Below are 20,132 nucleotides of genomic sequence, written 5' to 3' on the forward strand. Positions count from 1 at the left end.
ACACACACACACACGCACACACACACAGAGGAACACCTGGGCACAGCTCATTAAGACCCAGAGCTGCTGCTCTCCAGGGCTGGGTCTCTGGGCCTGGTCCCTACTCTTCCCGCTCGTGCCTCAGTTTCTCAAGGACCCCATGCCTTCTGCACATCCGAAGAGCAAGGGTCCACGGAGCTGGTGCTGGAATGGGCAGCCTGTCCCCAGCCTACCCACTGGACCTGTGGCATTCCCAGCCTCCAGGCCAGGCTCCAGGCCAGAGCTGCCTCTCCAATCCTGTGGCCCTGCCCACTCCCGGCAAGCATCCCATGGCATGGCCTCTTAGGATGCCCAGTCTGAGCCAGGTCCACAGGGAGCAGCCCCTGAGGCTCCAGATCTTAGAGGACAAGGGACACCACCTGTCTGCGGCCAAGGCCCTGTGCTCTACCTGGCCTGCAGACCAGAGGACAGGTGAGCAAGTGGGCAGGCAGCTGCCTCTTCAGTCCAGGGCCAAGGGAGAGGACTGATGGCTGCAGAGTTCACCCGTGGTCATACCTCGCTATCCCCAAAGGCTCCAAGGGAGACCCAAACAGTAGGAGCACGTCTGTTCGACAGTACCAACGTTGGGAAGAGGGCACCTAGCTTCTACACCTGGGACCAGGGACAGTGCTGCCCACCTGCTACTCACAGGGTCCTGAGGTTGTGGGGCCACCTTGGAACTCAGCTGGGCCCAGAAAACCCCCATGACACAGGGTGGTCCAAGGTCACCCCTGCGACCACGTTTGGCACGTGCAGACATAGTAACACAGGGTGAGCGAAGGACTGATTTACATTCCTGTGGGCATTTTAAAAATTATGACTAAAACATACATAAAGAGATTTTTTTCAGAGGAGAAGAAAATGTGAAATCATGAACTAACAAAAGAAATTTGGTCAAACACAACCTCCTAACAAGAATTGACGTTAAAATTATGGTTATTAGCCATATTCCTTCCAGAAGCAGTTAAAGATGCTTTGGAAGGTGAGACAATTAATTTTTAAGTTTATATTACACATTATAACACAGTGGGCCATTAGCAAGATGGCGACATTAACCTTAATGTACTTGGCAACGGCAGCTGTGGACACTCTCTGGAAGGGCTCCCAGGCTGCGTGGGTGTGGCCCCGATGGCCAGGAGGGCCTGCACCCCAGCACCCCCAGCCAGGGGGCCAACAGGTGCCCAAGGTCACCAGGGACTGGTGGTGGAGGTTGGTGACCACCTCAAGGGAGAGAGCGGAGGTGGGCCCTGGGCCAGGCCCTTGGTGGGGATGGGCTGACAAGCCCTCCCATGGCCTGGGGGCAGCTTGAGGGACCAGTGGAATGTGAGGCTCTGTGTGAGCTGAGGTCAGAGGTCTGGGCTCGGCCTGGAGGCGGGGTCAGAGGTCAGGGACAAGGCTCTGGCCTTTGTCAAGTCCAGGCTGATGGTAGGGCCCTCTAGAGAGCCCCTGGCTACTCTGGGGCAGGTGCTGGCTGCCAGAGGTGGATGACTGGCCCTGTCTGATGGCTCTACCGCTGGTCAAGGTCTGCTCTTCCCTGGCCACCCACTGTGTGACCCCCATGAGCTGGCCCTGTGTGCTTCCTTCCAGAAGCCCTCAGAGTGGGGGCTGCAGACACCCCCACCTCACAGGGGAACATGGCTCACCTGGGCAGGTCTGCATTCCTGCCCGCTCTCTGACCCTGAAGCCAGCCAGCTGGGAGCTGTGGGTTGGGCGGGAGTTTCTAGACCCCGTCCCAGCCTTCCTGGCTCCTGCCGCTGGCTGGGACCCCCGCTCTCTGAGCTGCTGCAGCCACAGCTGAGGGCCCTGGGGCAGGAGGGGGCCACATGGGGCAGCCTTGCCCCCAACATTCCCTCTACACCCAGCTGTACCCTCGAGAACCTTCCTGCAGGATCTGCAGGTCAGGGAGAAGGGGCACAGGGACTGTTGTGGCCAGCTTGAAGTGCTCTGGAGCCTTACATGGTAACTTCCTGTTAGTAGGGAGCCCAAGATGGGCCAGGGTCACAAGTTCAAGGCCAGCCTGGGCAGCGAGGTGAGAACCACATCTCTAAAAGAGAAGCACTGTGCCCGAGAGGGAGACAGCTGGGCTGGAGGGCAGGAGGAGCCCTTGGGCTGCGTCCAGGCAACGCAGGGATGGGGACCACCAGGGCTCATGGGCTGTCAGGGACGGGCATGCGCTGCTCCAGCCAGGCCTTGCAGCCTTCCAGAGCACTCTATGGACTGGGAAGTAGAGATGCCCTGTGTCCAGCGCCCGAGGTGAGTGGGAGCCTTGGTGAGGGATGTGAGGCTCAGATCAGCTCTGGAGTAATGGGTGCAGACTAAGCAGGCGCCAAGGCAAGGGGCAGGCAGAAGGGAAGGCCTGTCCTGCAGGGCGGCTTGGGAGGTGGTTACCGCCCTGTGAGTGCCCTCTCGCCCAGGTCCCAGTGAGGATGTACCAAGGCCCCCAGGGATCAGGAAGCTTGGACAACCCCACCTGTGTCCAGCAGCCTGGGAGGGGACAGTGGTAGCAAAGCTTGGGAGACCTGAGACCCTGCAGGTTGAAGACTTGAGGTCTGGTGGAGTGTGGACCAGAGGGACTGGGCAGGCTGGACACCACGGGCCAGTGACCAGCAGCTGGGAGAGGGGCTGAATGCCACCCCCAGTAAGCTCCCTACCTGGCCATCCCAAGGCCTGCCCAGGCCCTGTGGACAGAGGGAGCAGGAGGTGCCACTTATGGTACACCCACAGGTGAGGGCTGGTCCTGTCCAGGGATCAGGGCTGGGATTCACCTGGGTCTGGGAAGGCCTAATGACAGTATAGGGACCTCCTGCAACTCTAGAGACAGCAGCAAGGCCACAGCACAGGACCCCACCTGGAGCAGCTCCCCAGACCTGAGGGCAGAACTCACTCCCTGCTCAGCCACCCGTGGGCTGGGCGGGACCGGGCTCCTGGGGACCCTGGAGTAGAGGATAGGAAGAAGGAGCCCTCCCACACTCACACATCCACTCAGTCACTCACACACACACACTTACCACTCACACACTCACCCACTCACGCATCCAGTCACTCACACACTTACCACTCACACACTCACCCCTCATTCACTCACTCCTCATCCACTACTCATCCACTCACTAACCTATTCACTCACTCACTTGTCCACTCACACACTCACACACACACACACACACACACTTACCCACTCACATACTCACCCACTCACTCACCCACTCACTCATCCACTCACTCTCTAACCTATCCATTCACACACTCACTTGTCCACTCACCCACTCACCCATTCACTCACACACTCACCCACACACTCACACACTCACCCACCCACACATTCACTCACCCACACTCACACACTCACTCATTCACACCCCACACACACTCACACACTCACCCACTCACTCACCCACACACTCACTCAACCACACACTCAACCACACACTCACTCACACACTCACACACTCACCCACACTCACTCACTCACTCACCCACACATTCACTCACACACTCACACACACTGACCCACTCACTCACTCATACACTCACACATACTCACCCACACACTCATTCACTCACACACACTCACACACTCACCCACACACTCACTCACACACTCACACACACTCACTCACCCACATATGCACTCACACACACTCACCCACTCACTCACTCTCTCACGCACACACTCACTCACACACTCACACACACTCACCCACTCACTCACTCTCTCACCCACACACTCACTCACACACACACTCACTCACACACTCACTCACACACACCCACTCACTCACTCTCTCACCCACACATTCACTCACTCACACACTCACACACACTTATCCACTCACTCACTCACTCTCTCACCCACACACTCACTCACACACACACTCACTCACTCACACACTCACACACACTCACCCACTCACTCACTCTCTCACCCACTCACTCACTCTCTCACCCACACACTCACTCACTCACACACTCACACACACTTATCCACTCACTCACTCACTCACTCTCTCACCCACACACTCACTCACCCATCAATGTACTCACTCAGTCACTCACTCGACAACCGCACTTTCAATGGACTCCATGCCCAGAGGTGAGGTGTCCAGCAAGGAGGGGCTCATGGTCCCGTAAAGGGCCCTTCCCGTGACCCTGCATTTTGCCTGGTGCTGCTGCCCCCAAGCACCACACACTGGGCTGTTCCCTCACTTTCAGAGGCCTGGAGGCCAAACAAGTGATGGCATCTGCTGTCCCCTGCAGACCCCTTGCCTCTCAGTCACCACCAGGTTTGGGTGGGGTGGGGTGAGCGCTGGAGCCTGGAGCCCACTCTGCCTGCCCTGTCGTCAGGCATTTCCCCCGCAGGGAGCTGGGGCCCCTCCTGCCATAGCAGGGAGCCTGTCTTCCACCCTCTCCCCGGGTGGTGTCCAGCCTCCCGCCCTGTGGGTCTGGCTACGACTGGGGGATTCAGCACAGAGAATACCTGATTTGGCTCTGTCCCCACCACATCCTCTCTCAGGCAGGTGGGCAGGCTGCAGCCATGCAGGGGGTAGGGGTCCTGGGACAGCCGCCCCACTCCCCAGCCCCTGCCCAGGGCTGTAGGTGGGGGTGGTCTGCCAGGGGCCTCTGCCAACGAGACTCAGATGGATCTGAGACAAGCCTGCACGCTCTCATACCTATAACTTTAAATTAAAAAAGCCATGTGCTGCTTATGGTCTCTCCCGGCAGCTCGCACAGCAGCCCCATAAAGATCATGTCGTAGCGCAAGCCATTACGCGCGGAGTTTACTGTATGTACATTTCTAAATGGTTCAGCAAACGGCAGCCTGCGTAAGGGCAGGGAAGGAGAGCGGCTTCATTTGGGGGTAACAAATGATCCTTGATTTGATTTTAAATGCAATGACAGCCGAATTTATTTCTTATTTAATCACCTCCCCGCGCTGCAGAGAGCAGGGGGATATTAACTCCACAGCGCAGAGCAGCTCTGGAGTCAGCCGAGAGGCAGGCAGATAGATTATGTTTATAGGGCAGAGAGAGATGGCGGAGCGAAGCACATAACCAGAATGGGTATTTTTGTCATTTATACAGTAGCTTATATCATTATTTCTTCCTGCTTCCAATTTTTCAGTAATAAAAATATAGGCAATGTGATTCTCTTTGCATTACAGATAAACCATCTTGATTCTTTATTAAATATTTTTATTAATCTGAAGTACTACAAAGCATCTGAGCAGATAAATCAGACCGGGCCAGTCATTTTCCCTCTGTTAGCGCTCCACGAAACGGCTTCATTTATGATTGTGCGACTCCAGGAAAGGCGGCTTCCAGATTCATCTCCAGGCTCCCTTCTGTCCGGCTTCACGGCCATGTGTACTCGGCAGAAGGGTGCTAACAGGGTATTTGTTCTTCAAGATCCAATCCGTGTGGGTAATCGCTCCACAATCCCCTGTTCTATTTAATTAGGAATTACTACTCGGGTGTCACTCTTGGTGTCAGCTGGGAAACGTGAGCCCTGTCACTGGGCTGGCCAGGGAGGGGTCCCTCGGAGTCCCTGGAGAGGCAGCAGCCCAAGCAATGCCCTGATGTATTTGGGGGGCCACATCGAGAGTCAGCCTGCAGCGGGGGCCCTGGTCCTGGCCAAAGTAGGGGGGGATGGTGACAGGGTGTCAGTTCTGGCTAGTTCCTTGTCCCTTAGTGGCCTGCCTTCCTCCTTCTCCTGGGGACACATGGTGGGGCACCTCAATGGGCACAGCTTCTATGGGAAAGGTCTCTCCAGCCCATGCCGTGGACGCACGTCAGAACTGCCACTCCCCAGCCCCTGCCCAGGCTGTAGGGTGGTCTGCTTCTTCAGTAGCTGTGTCCCCCAGCGTCCTCCCCTCCAGGCCGCCGACTTGCTCCTTCCCTAGGCCCTAGGGAGCTGGTGGGAGCTGATTCACTCTGAGATGAGAGCACTGTGGGCTGACCCCAGCCCGGGGCCCGGAGCGTCTGCTCCTGGGCAAGGTGCACCAGCCCCAGAGGGAGTCCACCATGGATGGGAGGCTGCCCAGAACCCAGGCACATGGCTGGGCCCGGGGCTGAGGGGGCCCCAGGCATGGCCTGGACTCCAAGGGGGTCCGAGGCTCTGGAGGCATTGCAAGGCTGCTGATCCGGTGCCTAAGGGGGAAGGGCTTGGGCGTGGGCCGAGGCAGTTGAAGACGCCAGGGAAGAGCAGCTCCCCTTTGCCCAGGGCTGGGCAGCTCCCGTGCCAACCACCTGGCCTGCCCCAGTGGCCTGGCTCCTCCTCCCCCTTTCAGGATCTCTCCCCTCTGCTTCCTGAATCCTCCCTGCAGAGGGCAGGACACTGACCCCGTGGTCAGGCACTGTCAAGATGCTCTGGCTCTACCATTCTGGGTCTGTGGACCCTGGACAAGCCCTGGCCATGTCCAGTGTCCAGTGTCCTCCTCCAAAGAGCAGGGGCTCCATGCCCACCTTGCTGGCCTCGTGCCCTCAGGCTGGGCACTGCCTGGTGTTGACCCTGCCCTGAAAACCAACCAGGTGCACCTCCCCAGGTGGTGCTGGGGGTGAGGGCTGGTGCCCTGGAGAAGGGCGTGTCCACCAGGGACCCATGAAGGACAGGCCAGGGAGGGATGGGCCAGGGTGGGTGGGGAGGACTATGCAGAGAGAAGAGGATGGGAAGGCCAGCCTGGCAGCCCCACGGAGGAAGGGGCCTGCCTGCTGGCCCTGTGATGGGAGGAGTGGCCAGGAAACACCTCCAGAGACTCCTGGGCAGGGCCACGTGCCCAGGCTCTGTGCTGGGTACTCAGGGTTGGGCGTCCCCATGACACCCTGGGGGATCATGTCCTGATTTATGCAACCTCAGGCTGTCACAGGAGGGGTCTTGAGGACGCCCTGTGGAGCCAAGGGGCCTGGCACAGGAGGCGGTGCCCTGCAACAGAGGCCCAGAGTCCTCGGGTCAGAGACACAGCAGAAAGGGACGCCAGGCGTGGGGACAGAGTTAGGGTGGGAGGTGCGCACTCTGGGCACAGAAGGCCCAGAAGCTGCACAGCAGTGGGGATGGTGCATTGAAAACGCAAAATGGGAAGTTTAGTTCACGTCGTCTTTGCCACAGTTTTAAATTTAAGTATGTATCTGGAAAATTCCTGGAGGAAACAGAGAGGGATAGATATATCGAAGGCCCATGGAGCCACCCGAAGGGCTGGCAGCAGCCAGGGCTGGAGCCAGCTGAGCCACAGCAGAGCTGTGTGGGTCACAGCCCAGGGGGCAGCAGCCTCCTGGTCCACACGGCCACAAAGGAGTGATTGAGAAGTGGGAGACAGTCGGCCAGGTGCGCTCGCAGGAGGGACTTCCACGTGACTGAGCGCGCCCCTCTCCTCACGTGGGGGCCGTGTGGTGGCCCCCCTCCAGGGAGGATGGGCTGGGAGTAGCTCAGAGCCCCCACGCCCCGGCATGGGCAGGGTCCCGACGGGCTGCACCTGACAGGACCCGACCTGGGGCTGCCCACTGTGGCCACCGCCCAGGCTAGCTGTGAGGAGCTAGCACACACCGCCCAGGGGGGACCTCTGCAAACACCTGACCTGCCTGCCCAGCACAAGGCCACAGGCTTGTAGAGTCTCGGGAGCTTCACAGCCCCAAGGAGCCCAAGGGACACGGTGACACACAGTGTGGGGCCCTGGGATGGAAAAGGGACATCAGGCTAAAGTAGGAAGACGGGAGCGAGGCATGAACTTCCGCTAATTAAAACCCACAATCCTGGGGGGTGTCAGGCGGTTCTCAGGTGAGGTGTGACCTGCGCAGGTCAGTCACAGCCTGGGTGCCTGGGCTAGGTCCCAGAAGGGTCCCTCCAGCCCTGGGCCCCAGGCCACCTCATGTGCTGGCTGATGAGGCAGCTCCTTGGCCCTAGCCCCCCACCCCCGCTGCCTCCGTGAACAGACCCCCACAGCACAGACACGACGCCATCCCTGGGGAGGGAGCCTCGGGAAGATCCCAGCAGAGGGACAAGGGGGACAGGCACCCGGGAGAGGAGTATCATGGCGAGAGTGACCGGAATAACCACATTTTAACCCACCATAAGGTGGACAGTTTTGTTATGAAAAACACCAGAAAGCCATTAATGTAAATCATGAAATATTCAGCAAGGAAGTCACTTAGATGTCTGTTCCCAGCAGTGGTGCCGGGCGCTTCCTGCATCAGGGCGCCAACGCCAGCACTCATCGGGTGAGCTGCGCCCTCCGGGCCCTTAGCGCTCAGGAAGGAAGCCCCGGCTCCCTGCCACAGACACGGCCCTGCTGTGGCCTTGCTGGCCGAGGGGAGAGAGCACTGCTGGGCCGTAGCCACCACCTGCTCTCTCACACACACCCAGGAGGGTCAGTCCCCGTGCCAGCCAGTCCCTGCCTCGGTCCTGAGGTGGAGGTCCTGCCTTCCACAGTGATGACAAGAAAAGAGCTGGCAACGTCAACTCTGCTTTGCTTGGCTCCTGATGGACATTCCCTGACCACAGTCTGGGGTCATGTGGCCAGTGAGCCATGAGGCCAGGATTTGGGTCCAGGTCTGGTTCCAGAATCCCATTCTGAGCCACTGTCCTCTGCCCTAAATAATTCCCCACTGCAAAAGCACCAAGTGGAGAAAGACAAACAGCGCAGAGAGGTGGGGACGCGCCTGTCACGTGCAGTCAACACCCAGAAAACCACAGGGGCAGGTGAGACGGGGCGACGCCTCCCGGGGCAGGTGTTGTGTGAGCAGGTGCAGCCGGAGTGGAGACACTCCAGGCAGAACCACCACGTGACTCAAACGTGGCCCAGCAGTCCCACCTCTGGGACACACCCAGAAGCAGTGACAGCAGTGACGTGAAGAGGTGCCCGCCAACCCAGGTTCCCAGCAGCACGACTTCATTGCCAAGAGGAGGAAGAAGCAACCTGCACGTCCACCAGCAGATACACCTGCAGTGGCCACCCCTACAGGGGACACCAGTGGACCTTAGGAAAGGGGAAACTCTGCACCTGCTATGGCCCGGGGAACTTGAGGACGTCAAGCTCGGCTTGTTTCAGCCACACAGAGGACTGGATGGCTGGGAGGGACAACGTCTGGGGGACAGAGTGTCAGGCTGGGAAGGTGCAAGAGCCATGGGTGGACAGTGGTGAACGCTGCTGGACGGCGGGAAGGTGCTGCCACCTCTGAGCTCCACACTCAGAAAAGGTTGAAATGGTAACTTTAGTGTCGTTCATATTGTGCTACGATTTAAAAAGGACAAGAGGAGGGCGGTGGAGTGCTGGTGAGGGGTCTGTGCGTGTCTGGGGGCGTTGGTGAGGCAGGAGTCCACCACAGCCTGTGGTCAAGACAGCTCTGCCAGGAGGTGGCTGGGCCAGGGGGCTTTCAGCACCTTGGAGAGAGACACGGACAGCCTGGGTGCTGGGGAGGGACCTCTGGACTCAGGTCGGGAGCTCGAGGTCCTGGGTCTTTCAGGCCCCACCTGCTCCTGCCCCTCAGCTGAAGCAGGGAAGATGTTTGGTGAGACTTCTTATGATTTTGTTCCTCCCTGGACTTGCAGGTCACCCTGCTGAAGGGGCATGTTCCTGAGGCTGTACACAGAGGCGGGAGGGTTCTGGAAAGCCCTGGCAGGGCAGGTAGAACCTACAGGAGCTGCTGGAGGCCGGGAACCTGCTCTGTACCTGCAGGACCTTGAGAGGACTCCTGCCCCTCTCTGAGCCTCTTGTCCCATCCATGTTCTGGAGGGCTTCCTGGATCCCGGCTTGCCCAGCTGGCCCAGGGAGGAGGGGGCGCTGCCTCCTCCTCCTGTGTGCACCTGGCCCAAGCCCTCCCGGCTGGGCACCCTCACCTGGGAGAGCGTGTTGCTCTTGTCACAGGGCAGCGGGTGCCATCACACCCAGTGCTGGGACCCAGGGTGCTGGAGTTGATGCACGTGCGGGACGGCCCTGCCCCTCAGGACCTCCACCCACAAAGCCCTGTGACACATGGTGCCAAGTTCCGCAAACGCCATTTCAGAGAAGACAGAACAGCCGTCCAGGAGCCCAGCCTCGGGAGGCCTGGCCACTCAGACTCTCTGCCACATTCCCAGGGGTGGGTAGAGACAGTCAGACTCAGGTCGGCTTCAGCAGTTCTCATTCAGGGGACTGATGCCTCGTGCACAGCCTATCCACCATCCTGCTGAGGTGGACCACATCCCAGATGCCCAGGGACTCTCTAGCTGCCAACAGGGGTGCTGTGGGTCCCTGGGGTCCAAATCACATCTCTTTACTATTGTGAAGATGAGGTGCGATGGCACCTTCAAACACGAGAACAGTTCACCGTGAGCAATTCTCCACCCACAGAGCCCTGTGACACGTGGTGCCTGTGTCACCACCTCCCATGAGCGCCTGCCATTCTTCCAAACAACCAAGTACCAACGCAGCTGGCCACCCCCTGCCCAGGAGCCCACTGTGGGGCTGGGGCCTGGACACAAGACCTGGACAGGGGCAGGAGCAAACAGGACCCAGGGGGTCCAGGTGAGTCCAGAGGACCTGAGTCTGAGGACAGAGAGGGACGCCCACGGGCCTCACTGGGGAGGCTGCGCGCGGTCTCGGGGGAAGAGCCAGGCGAGAAGCTCAGGGGTGCCAAGGGAGGGGGAGCAGCCAGTGTTCCAGGAGGCAGAGCCGCCCAGAGCCTGCCCGGCCTGCAGCAGGGGACAGTGCCAGGTCTGGAGAGGAGGGACAGGGTCTGAGGACAGCCCTCCCCCTCCCCAGTGGCCCTCTCTGAAAGGAGGGTCTGAGGAAGCGCTCCTTCCTTGGGAATGCTCGTGACAGGCGTCATAAGGTCTTACTTTCCACTTACATGTGTGTTGGGTGAGTTGCTTTAATGGGTCCTTGGACCAACCTATAACAGCTGGTGGAAATGGCCCTGGGAAGATGTCCCGGGAAGCCGTTGGAGGGTCTGTTCCTCGGTCAGTCCTGGGGTACGATGGTTTCTGCCACATCAAAGTAGATGGCCTCAACATCAGGCCAGGGCCCGGCCCCTCCCTTTCCAGATCAGAGGCAGCAGAGGGGAGCACAGAGCATCAGCCCGGCCCTGGGCGGGCCTGGGTGCAGCCCGGTTCGCACTTCCAGGAACTGGGGGCCCACGGAGGCTCAGCATTTTGCCAAAAGCCTTGTCAGGTTTAAGCTCCGTGTCTGTCAGGCTCCACGGCCACACTTCCCGGCTCCTCGCCCCAATCACAGACAGCAAGGCTGTTGCTGCAGCCACCACACAGAAGGCTGCAAAGAAGCAGGGACCAGAGATGGACAGGAGGTGGATGGGAGTGGACCGGAGGTGGACAGCTCAGTGCCGGGGGGGGGGGAGGGCAGCCTGCTCTCGGCTCCGCCAGTGGCTGTTCCATAGTGGACTGCTTGTCAGGCTGGGGTGCAGGACAACCTGGCATCCCTGTCCCCACATGGCAAAGACGGGTCCTGCTGTGTGCTCAAGGGCCTGGCTCCTGGCTGGCCAGAACGGCCATTGCCACTTCGTCATTTTAGGAGCTGGGAGATTACTATGCACGACAGCAAACTTTAAAATGAAATAATAAGTCTGTCCTTTTAAAAAGCAAATTGCGATGCCAGAATATTCATGAGCTGTGACTTCATGGGACATGGCAGCAGCCGGGGGGATTATCATTCGGTTAAGTCAGCAGCGGAGGAATTTAGGGAAATGTGCTTGTCAGTCTGAGGAAACGAGTGATTAATACTTTCCTGTTTGCGGGGCCCCTCAACGGGTGCATTTTAATGTAATAATTAATTAACCTTGGGAGCGCTCGCAGTTCACAGCTCCTGGTGCCTTGGCAGCGGTGTGGGGGTGGGGCAGGGCCCTCTGCCTCCCACTCCCCATCGCAGGCCTCTGAACTCCCCCACCAGCTGAGAGGCCGATGGGGCTGAGCCCGAACCTCAGGGGAGGCTTGTCTGGGGAGGATGCGGAGGGCCAGCTCTGGACACAGCAGGGACACGCTGGCACTAAGAACCGCCCATGACACCTAGGTTGGTGTGATGCGGAGAGGAGGGTCCCCCCAAACTCATGTTCACTCGAGTCTCAGAATGTAGCTTTGTTTGGAGGCAGGGTCTTTGCAGATGTGATTGGTTAACGATCTTGAAATGAGATCCTCCTAGACTCAGGGAGGGCCCTGAATCCATGACTGATGTCCTGTGTGGAGAGGACACAGAAATGGGGGAGGAGGCCCACAGAGATGGAGGCAGAGGCTGGAGACTGAGGAAAAACTCCAAATCCTGAGAGCTGGGAGCAGCCTGGGCGGGTTCCCTCAGCCTCGTAGGGGCCTGCCTGCGGGACCCTGAGGGTGGAAGCTGCTCTCCTGGACCTCAGGGAGGACATTACATTGTGTAAGCAACAGAGTCACTCGCCAAACCCCTCAGAGGATGGCCTTTGCAGGAGGTGCTGAGGCCAGCTGGGGAAGGCCCTGAGGACAGAATGGGGTCCCTCCCAGGACTGCAGTGGGTTGGACTAGAGATACGCTGCTCAAACAGGGACCCCAGAGGAATCTGGGGGCCAAAGAGTCTTGGTCCCCCCACTTCTTCCCTTTTGCCACCTAGAGAACTTGTCACTCCTGGGGCCCATCGCCCACCTCCTGAGGGGTGCTGGCTCGCACCAGCTCTCCCTCGGGTCTCTGCACCCAGCCTGAGGGCTGCAGCTCTGGGCCCTGCAGTGTTCATGGCAATGCCAGCCCTCAAGGTCTGTGTGTGCACACACACACAACATGCAGCACTCACATGCACCCCACACCTACACAGACACACAAACATGTACACCTGCACCTTCTTACACTACGCGCACATGCACACTGCACGCACCCCCATCCGTAGGACGATGGCTCGCCTGCCCCCTCTAGCGGCTGAATCTTGGCACCGCAGCTGGCTCTCTCCAAGGGTTTCCAGCTTGGTTGAGGCCTCCTGGGTCCGTGGAGGTGGTGGTGCCTGGGAAACGGGCTGTAGAGACGTGGTCAGCAGCACTGGAGAGGAGCAGAACTCCAAGCTTTATCTTACACAAGTGGGCCCAGAGGAAGACAAAACTCCAAATCCTGAGCGCCCATCCAGTTTCTCACATTTACAGGCTATCTAGGGGCGTGGATTTTCTAGTCTGCCTGACAGTGTTGTGCACCCGTGTCCAGAGGGAAGCATGTTTACAGGAGCAGAGTGTGATAAGGGGAAGAACTGGCTCCTGTTGCAAGGCCTTGAGTCAGAACCTCCATAAAAGAAGGGACCCCGTCAGTCAGGCTTCCTGGAGAAAGGCTGAGAGAGGGGAGGGGGGCAGGCCCTTCCCCAGGCTTTGGTTTCTTACCATGACATTTTTACAATTTCATTTTACAGCCAGGTCTGGACACAGTGGTAGAGCCCCATCTAGGTCAGACTTGGTGACCCCTTTGCGGGAAGACCCTCTCCAGCCTGTCCAGTTCTGCCACTGACTTCCCAGGCTCCCACATTGACCCTGTGCAGGGCTGGGCCGAGTCTGCCCAGGGAGCTTGTCAAGGTAGGCCAGGAGAAGGATGGCCATGTCCTCAGCAGCCACCACCCAGGGCAGCTCAGGCCCTCCAGGGAACTCTCAGTGCTGGGGTAGGAGCCAGGGCTGGGCTGGGGTGTCCAGCTCACTTCAAGCCCCTGGCAGGGCTAGCTCTTCCCCGCTCTGGATGATTTCCTGCTGGGCCCAGGGCTGCCATGCTCAGCCCATCCAAGGCAGGGGCACTGGCAGGTAGGGAGGAGGATCCACCTCCCTGCCTCTTCCTGAGAACAACAGGTACTTCTTCACAGCAGGAAGTAGCCTGCTGTCTCTCAATGAAAGGGACCTTGGGGCTGGCATTGCCACGAACACTGCAGGGCCCAGAGCTGCAGCCCTCAGGCTGGGTGCAGAGACCCGAGGGAGAGCTGGTGCGAGCCAGCACCCCTCAGGAGGTGGGCGATGGGCCCCAGGAGTGACCAAGTTCTCTAGGTGGCAAAAGGGAAGAAGTGGGGGGACCAAGACTCTTTGGCCCCCAGACCCCTCTGGGGACCCTGTTGGAGCAGTGTATCTCTGGCACAACTCAGAGGCTGTCAGTGTGGGCTTGTGTGGACCAGCCCCTACTCAACAAGCTTGGAGGGATGGAGTTTGGTAGGGTGTCCAGCATGCTGCTGGCAGTGGACTTACCTGGTGACACTCCTGCAGCGATCTTGAGCCCCAGCCTGGTTCTCCTGGCCAAGGGAGGTTTTGGAACATTCCAGCACCTCCTCTGTGCATTCCTCTTCTGCCTGAAGTGGCCAAAGCTGGATACTGTAGTTAAAAGCCCCCTCGGCCCTGCCTGAGCCCTTGAAGGGCCCTGACCCTACCTGGGAACAGAGGCCCACTCTCCCCAAGACGGGAAGTCCCATGTGACCTTCTCCCAGCTGCACCCCAAATCTAAGGTGGCACCCGGAACAGAGCAGGTACTAAATAAACCATGCGAACCTGTGAACCACAGCGGCTGTGCCAGCATGTTCTCCAGAGTAGAGGCCAAGAAACAGTTTCAGGGCACATGAGGGGCACTGGGACCAGCATTTGGATGGTTGGTGGTAAGGGAGGCCACCTCAGGCGGAGGGAGAAACCAAGCCACGGCAGGTGGGGCAGCTCAGGGTCCGTACCCCTAACCGCGTGTCCCATGAAATGGCCTGAACCCACTGAGTTCAGCCACCCAGGAGGGGTGTGACCCCCACAGGTGCCTCCACAGCTGGGCTGGTGCTGAGGGCTGAGGGCGGGGCAGCCTGCGGCAGGTCCTCCCTGGAGGCACTCTGGTGGGACCTCTGTGTTCAGACATTAGCCTGACCCTCATCCAGGAGGGAGCTCGGAAAGGAAGTGACCTGCTGTCTCTCAGTGAGAAGGGATAGACGTGGCCACCAAACTGGTCGACTGGAGTCCAGAGGCCCCCCTGCATGCTGCTGTCTCATCCCAGGGACCCCAAAGAGCCAGGATTGGTGAGGGCCTTGGGAGCAGCACATGGGCATATAGAAAGGCCTTGTCCACGCCCCTCTGGGCATTTCCTGTTCTTCTCCATCATTCCTGAGGGTGCAGGGTGGCCACAGACTGGCTTCTGCCGAGGGAGGACCTGCCACCCCCAGGTGTCCACTCACATTGACTTCTGAGATCCTCAGAGAAAATCTGCCAGCAAGCTCAGTATGCCGAGTGGTGGCCGGGCAGGCGGGCAGAGTGGAGGAGGAGGCCCGAGGTCTGAGAAGGGGTTGGGTTGACAGGCTTGGAGCAAGGAAGCAGGAGTCACGTGGGAACCCCAGGAGCAACGGGCCCGTGGTGAGCAGCCCAGGCGGGGCAGGGAGGGACTCTGCTGAGGCTCATGACAGACCACAAGGCCACAGGAGATAAGGCCAGACCTGTGGATTTGCTGATGACACAAGCTGCCCTAGGCTCAGTTTATCAGTGACACAGACCATGGAGGGGAGCGTGGGGTGTGGCTCTGCAGCCTCATCACACAGCTACCGGAGCACATCAGAGCACAGGAGGATGAGGGTCCCACATAAGTGGGGCACTGTGGCTGCAGAGCCTTCCAGAAGGGTAGCCCTGTGCTGTCTCAGTGGGGGCTTCCCAGAGATGCAGCCATGCCCTAACCCTGGAATGCAGATGAGCCTCACTGGGAAAAAGTTCTTTGCAGATTTAAGTAAGAATCTTATTGAGCTAAGATCATTAGAGATGAGGGTGAGCCCCAAATCCAATGACAGGTGTCCTCGTAAGAGACACACTGGGAGGAGAGGAGAGGCCACGGGAAGAGGGAGGCAAAGGCTGGAGTGGTGCTGCCTCAGGCCAGGGACACCTGGAGCCCCCAGCAGCTGGAGGAGGCAGGAAGGCTCCAACCCCAGGGCCCCTAGAGGGACCACCCTGGCCACACCTGGATTTCAGACTTGGGGCTTCCAGGACCGTGAGCAGATATATTTCTGCTGCTTTAAGCCACTCGTGAGTTTGTGGTACTTGCTTATGGGTAGGAATGTGGCCCCTACCTCGTTAGAGCCCAGGAGGCGGTGAGAACCTGCCTCCTGATGCCTCCAGGAAGACAGAGAGGCCAGAGCGAGTGGCCTCAGCACCTCACACGTCTCCTGCCTGCTCATGTTCCCAGAGGGTCTGCCAATTCAAATCCATGGCCTGAGCCTTTGCCTGCATGGCCGTGCGGACACTTGACAGTCCCCAGGTGGGGTGGGCCCTGCTCCGTATAGCCTACAGCTCGGTGGGCAATTGGGAGGGTTTGACTCCAAGATGGGATCCAGATTTCTCCTGTTGGAAGTGGGTGCCATTGAGGACCAGGCTGGGCCCTCTCCAGCTGCACCCTCTGCCCCGGAGCCCCCTTCCCCCTGTGTGATCAGCCCAGCAATGTGTCCAGTCTCCCTTGAAACCAACCCCAGAGTCTTTGTGGGGAACAGGCCGTCTTCTCCTTTTCTTAGCCTTTCCGTACACTAGTCAGTGGGACATCTGACTTGAGTAGGACAGATATCACAAATTAAGATCGGAATAAAGAACCCGTGATTGTCCAGCTCACGGCTACCAAGTGACCCAGGTGTCCTTGGGGAGTTGCAGCTGCTGGAAGGGGTGCAGCTTGTGAGCTTCTATCCCCACGTTCTGTGGTGTGGGCAGACAAGTGCTATGTTACAGCACCTCTTGCCCATGAGCCTCCGGCAGGGCCCTGGCGCTCTCCTCAGCCACTTCCCAGAGAGGCCCAACTTCCTCACCAACCTCTGAGCTGGACAAAGAGGTGCTCTCCCGGCCCCATCAGTGGCTTCCGCATGTCCCTGCCCTCAGCCCTTCACGGTGACTTCACTCCCAGCTGTGTGACATGGTCAAAAGGATGCCAATAGGAGGAGCACAAGCAGACACTCCAGGGAACAGGCCTCAGGAAGCTGGGGACGGGAGACCACGCGGCCATCCATCTGAGAGCCCAGGGCCACCCGTCCGCCAGCCTGAAGGCAGGTGACCGAGGAGCCCTGCTGGAATCAGAGCAGCTGCCCAGGTTGGCAGAACCGCTGGTCAGCCCCGGGCTCGTGAGGGTCATGGACTTGTTCTGAGCCTTGAGCTTGAAGATGGTTTTGTCGCACAGCATCACTGGGTTGTGGGTGACGTCTGTGGCCAGGCAGGATTGTGCCCTGCCAGGCCCCTGAAGACACCCAGGTGGCAGGTGACATTTGGGGTTCTCCTGTGGGTTCTGTTCTCTCCTCCCCCTTTGCGTGTCGCCGGCCGGGCGAGTAGAACCTTCCCAGGCTCCCTACTGCAGCCGGGTCATCCCCTCAGTGGCTCTCACGATGACATCATGTGCCCTGGAGAAGCTCCCCCAAGCTGACTCCATGCGCCCCTAGCCTCCCTGGCCCTGCTCACCATCTTTAAATGCCAGAAGTGCGGAGCGATTTGTCACTTTCTTCCCACCCCCTATCTCCTCCATGCCTGCCTTTGATCATCCCTCTGTTCCAGCCTCTGTCTCCTCCCTCCATCTGCAGCTTCCTCCTCCTGCCCTCGCCTCCCCTGACCCCAGGGTCTCCTATGGTCAGTACCGCTCCTTCCCAGGAGAGAACCCGGTTCTGGTCTTCATCCTGGCTGAATTTCAGGGACTAACAGGCTCCAGGTCCTGGAGGGCAGGAGGTAAGCTAGACTACACCACAGGGATTTGGACATGACTGGAACCGGTTCCCAGGGAAAGATGAGGACATGTGTGCAAAGTGGTTCAGAGAGGAATGGCCTGAGCGGGGAGACCCTGGGCCTCTCCCCACAAAGAGCACCCACCTTGGAACCACAGCTCATCCTCCTGTGTCCACCAAGGCTTCTGAGTGAATCCCATGAGTGTGTGGGTGTCCGTCAAGGGCCTAGGTCTAGCCCAGACTGCGCCTCTGGTAGTGGCCACCCATTAAACAAACATTACTCAGAGACACCCATTAAGCATGAGAAAGACTTTATTCAGGAGAACTGACAGGTACAAGGACCAGGACAACAGGGTCTAGTAGAGGAGGAGAGAGATCGGGCTCACCACGGCACAGCACAGCATGGAATTTATAGCCAAGGAGCAAAGCAGGGGCAGCTGATGGAACATTAAGAGGACACTTCTGCCTGGGTGCAGTGGCCCCCACCTGTAATTCCAGATTTGGGAGGCTGAGGCAGGAGGATCACAAGTTCGAAGCCAGACTGGCAACTTGGAGACTCTGTTTCAAAATTTAAAAAGGGCTGGGGATGTAGCTCAGCTGGGGATGTAGCTCAGCACTTGCCTAACATGTATGAGGCCTGGGTTGGACACCCCCGTACCCAAGGGAGAAAGAAAAAGAGAAAACATCTGTGGTAAGAGAGGTTCTAGGGTTCTGGCTAAACTGTCCTAATAGGCCAGGGTGACCATGCTACAGAGCTGAGGCCTTTCGGGAAACTGAGACAGCATGAAGACCCTCTCTTCAACCCCAATTCTTGCCATCAAGTCAGAAAGATTTCAGACTTATCACTCAGAGCAATGGGGTGCGTTTATTGAAGGGATAGGGAAAGGGAAAAGGGACACTTTCAAGAGAGAGAGTGGTCCTCTCAGAGAGGAGAGGGACTGTGTGCTTCCTGTACTCCAGCTTTATTGCAGATCCCAGAGAAGTTTCCAGAGAGTCCAACCTAGGCCCACTTCTTGACTTTTGACTGACAGCAGGGTGACATCAGATTTTCAAGTCCACATGGCCATGACAAATCTAGGTCACCTTGGCCCATGTTGACCAGTTCTAATTGGATTCTTTTTTTTTTTTTTTTAAAGATAGACACAATATCTTTATTTATTTATTTATTTTTTATGTGGTGCTGAGGATCAAACCCGGTATATCACAAGGGTGAGGCAAGCGTTCTACTTCTGAGCTATAACTCCAGCCCCTCTAATTGGATTATTATTATTATTATTTTTACAATATCTTTATTTTATTTATTTATTTTTAGTGGTGCTGAGGATCAAACCCAGGGCCTCACACCTGCTAGGCAAGTTCTCTACCACTGAGCTACAATTCCAGCCCCTCCAATTGGATTCTTAACCATGAATTCTTACAGATTTTATGGTTAAGAAGAATTATCCTTATCTACTTGAGTTTCAGAATCTGGTTTGTGGAAAAGGTCACAAAAGTGTCTCCCTTCAGTGTAACTTGGGTCCTCATAGCAACGTTATTCCAGGCCTACATTTTTCCTGCAGATAACAGATAGTTTGCCGAGAAATGTGACATGTCCTGTCCACTTAGGCCAGGCCGGGCTGCAGGTCAATTGCTCCTGGGAAAAGAAAGCATGTGGGGATCAGCACATTGGTGCAGTTTATAGAATTATTCTCAACCTCCTGCTCCCACCATTTGCACCTGTCTATCCTCTAACAATCAGAGGGCACCTGGGGGGAGGGGTGTGGAGGATGAGGAGCCCAACCAGAAAGGGAGGTGGGTCCCTGCTAAATTGACTCGGCAGGGTCCTTTAATCTGGATGGGCCTAAGATAAGGTTCAGGAGCCGGATGGATAAAGTTTGGCCAAGCACGGAATCTTTGTCACACCCCACAGAAGAGTCCCCAGGCTGCTGGTCTGGGGGCCCCACGCTGAGAACTCTGCTCTAGGGCCTTGCTGTCCCAAAGAAACATCACAGCAGCATATACAGGTTCAACTTCCTAATCACCATAGTGTAAGGTAGGAGCTCAGGGGCGCCCAGACGGTGGGGCAGGGTATAGAAGACGATGCGGAGGGAGGCAGGGGGCAGTCATGTCCCTGTTTAGCACAAGTCCCATCACCAAGACAACTCCCGCATAGGTTCAGTATTTTAAAATGACCAATGGGTCTCCTTCCCTCTTCTGTGCAATTCCCCCTCTCTCTCCCATTCCCTCCCACCTATCGTCCCTGTTTGATGATAATTTTCTTCTCATGCTCTTCCTCCCTGCTTTGTTTTGAGTCGCCTCCCTTATATCAAAGAAGGCATTCGGCATTTGTTTTTAAGGGATTGGCTGACTTCACTTATCATAATCTGCTCTAATGCCATCCATTTCCCTGCAAATGCCATGATTTTGTTGTTTTTTTTATTGCTGAGTAATATTCCAAGGGGAGGAAAAAATAAATAAAAAAAAAATTAGAGTGAGAGAAATGAGTTATGGTAGATGGGGTAGAGGGAGGGGAGGAGAGGGG

General features: G+C 57.6%; 1 protein-coding gene and 1 long non-coding RNA gene across 2 annotated transcripts in view; one reads left to right on the plus strand and one right to left on the minus strand.

Annotated features, from left to right (window-relative positions):
- The first annotated feature begins 8,159 nt into the window (after positions 1-8,159).
- Ubac1 (UBA domain containing 1) overlaps positions 8,160-20,132 on the plus strand; it is a 33,553-nt gene continuing 21,580 nt past the window's right edge. The window contains exons 1-2 of the mRNA XM_048813419.1: positions 8,160-8,225; positions 10,337-10,510. Of these exons, the coding sequence (XP_048669376.1) occupies positions 8,160-8,225; positions 10,337-10,510 (240 nt within the window). The remainder of the gene's footprint in view (positions 8,226-10,336; positions 10,511-20,132) is intronic.
- Positions 12,849-15,490, minus strand: LOC125619722. The gene is made up of 3 exons (XR_007351260.1): positions 15,116-15,490; positions 14,160-14,260; positions 12,849-12,967 (listed from the first exon to the last, which is right to left on the minus strand). It is a non-coding gene; the product is annotated as an uncharacterized LOC125619722 (long non-coding RNA).

The sequence above is a fragment of the Marmota marmota genome, unplaced genomic scaffold (assembly GCF_001458135.2).
Source record: "Marmota marmota marmota unplaced genomic scaffold, marMar, whole genome shotgun sequence".
Taxonomy (NCBI): domain Eukaryota; kingdom Metazoa; phylum Chordata; class Mammalia; order Rodentia; family Sciuridae; genus Marmota; species Marmota marmota.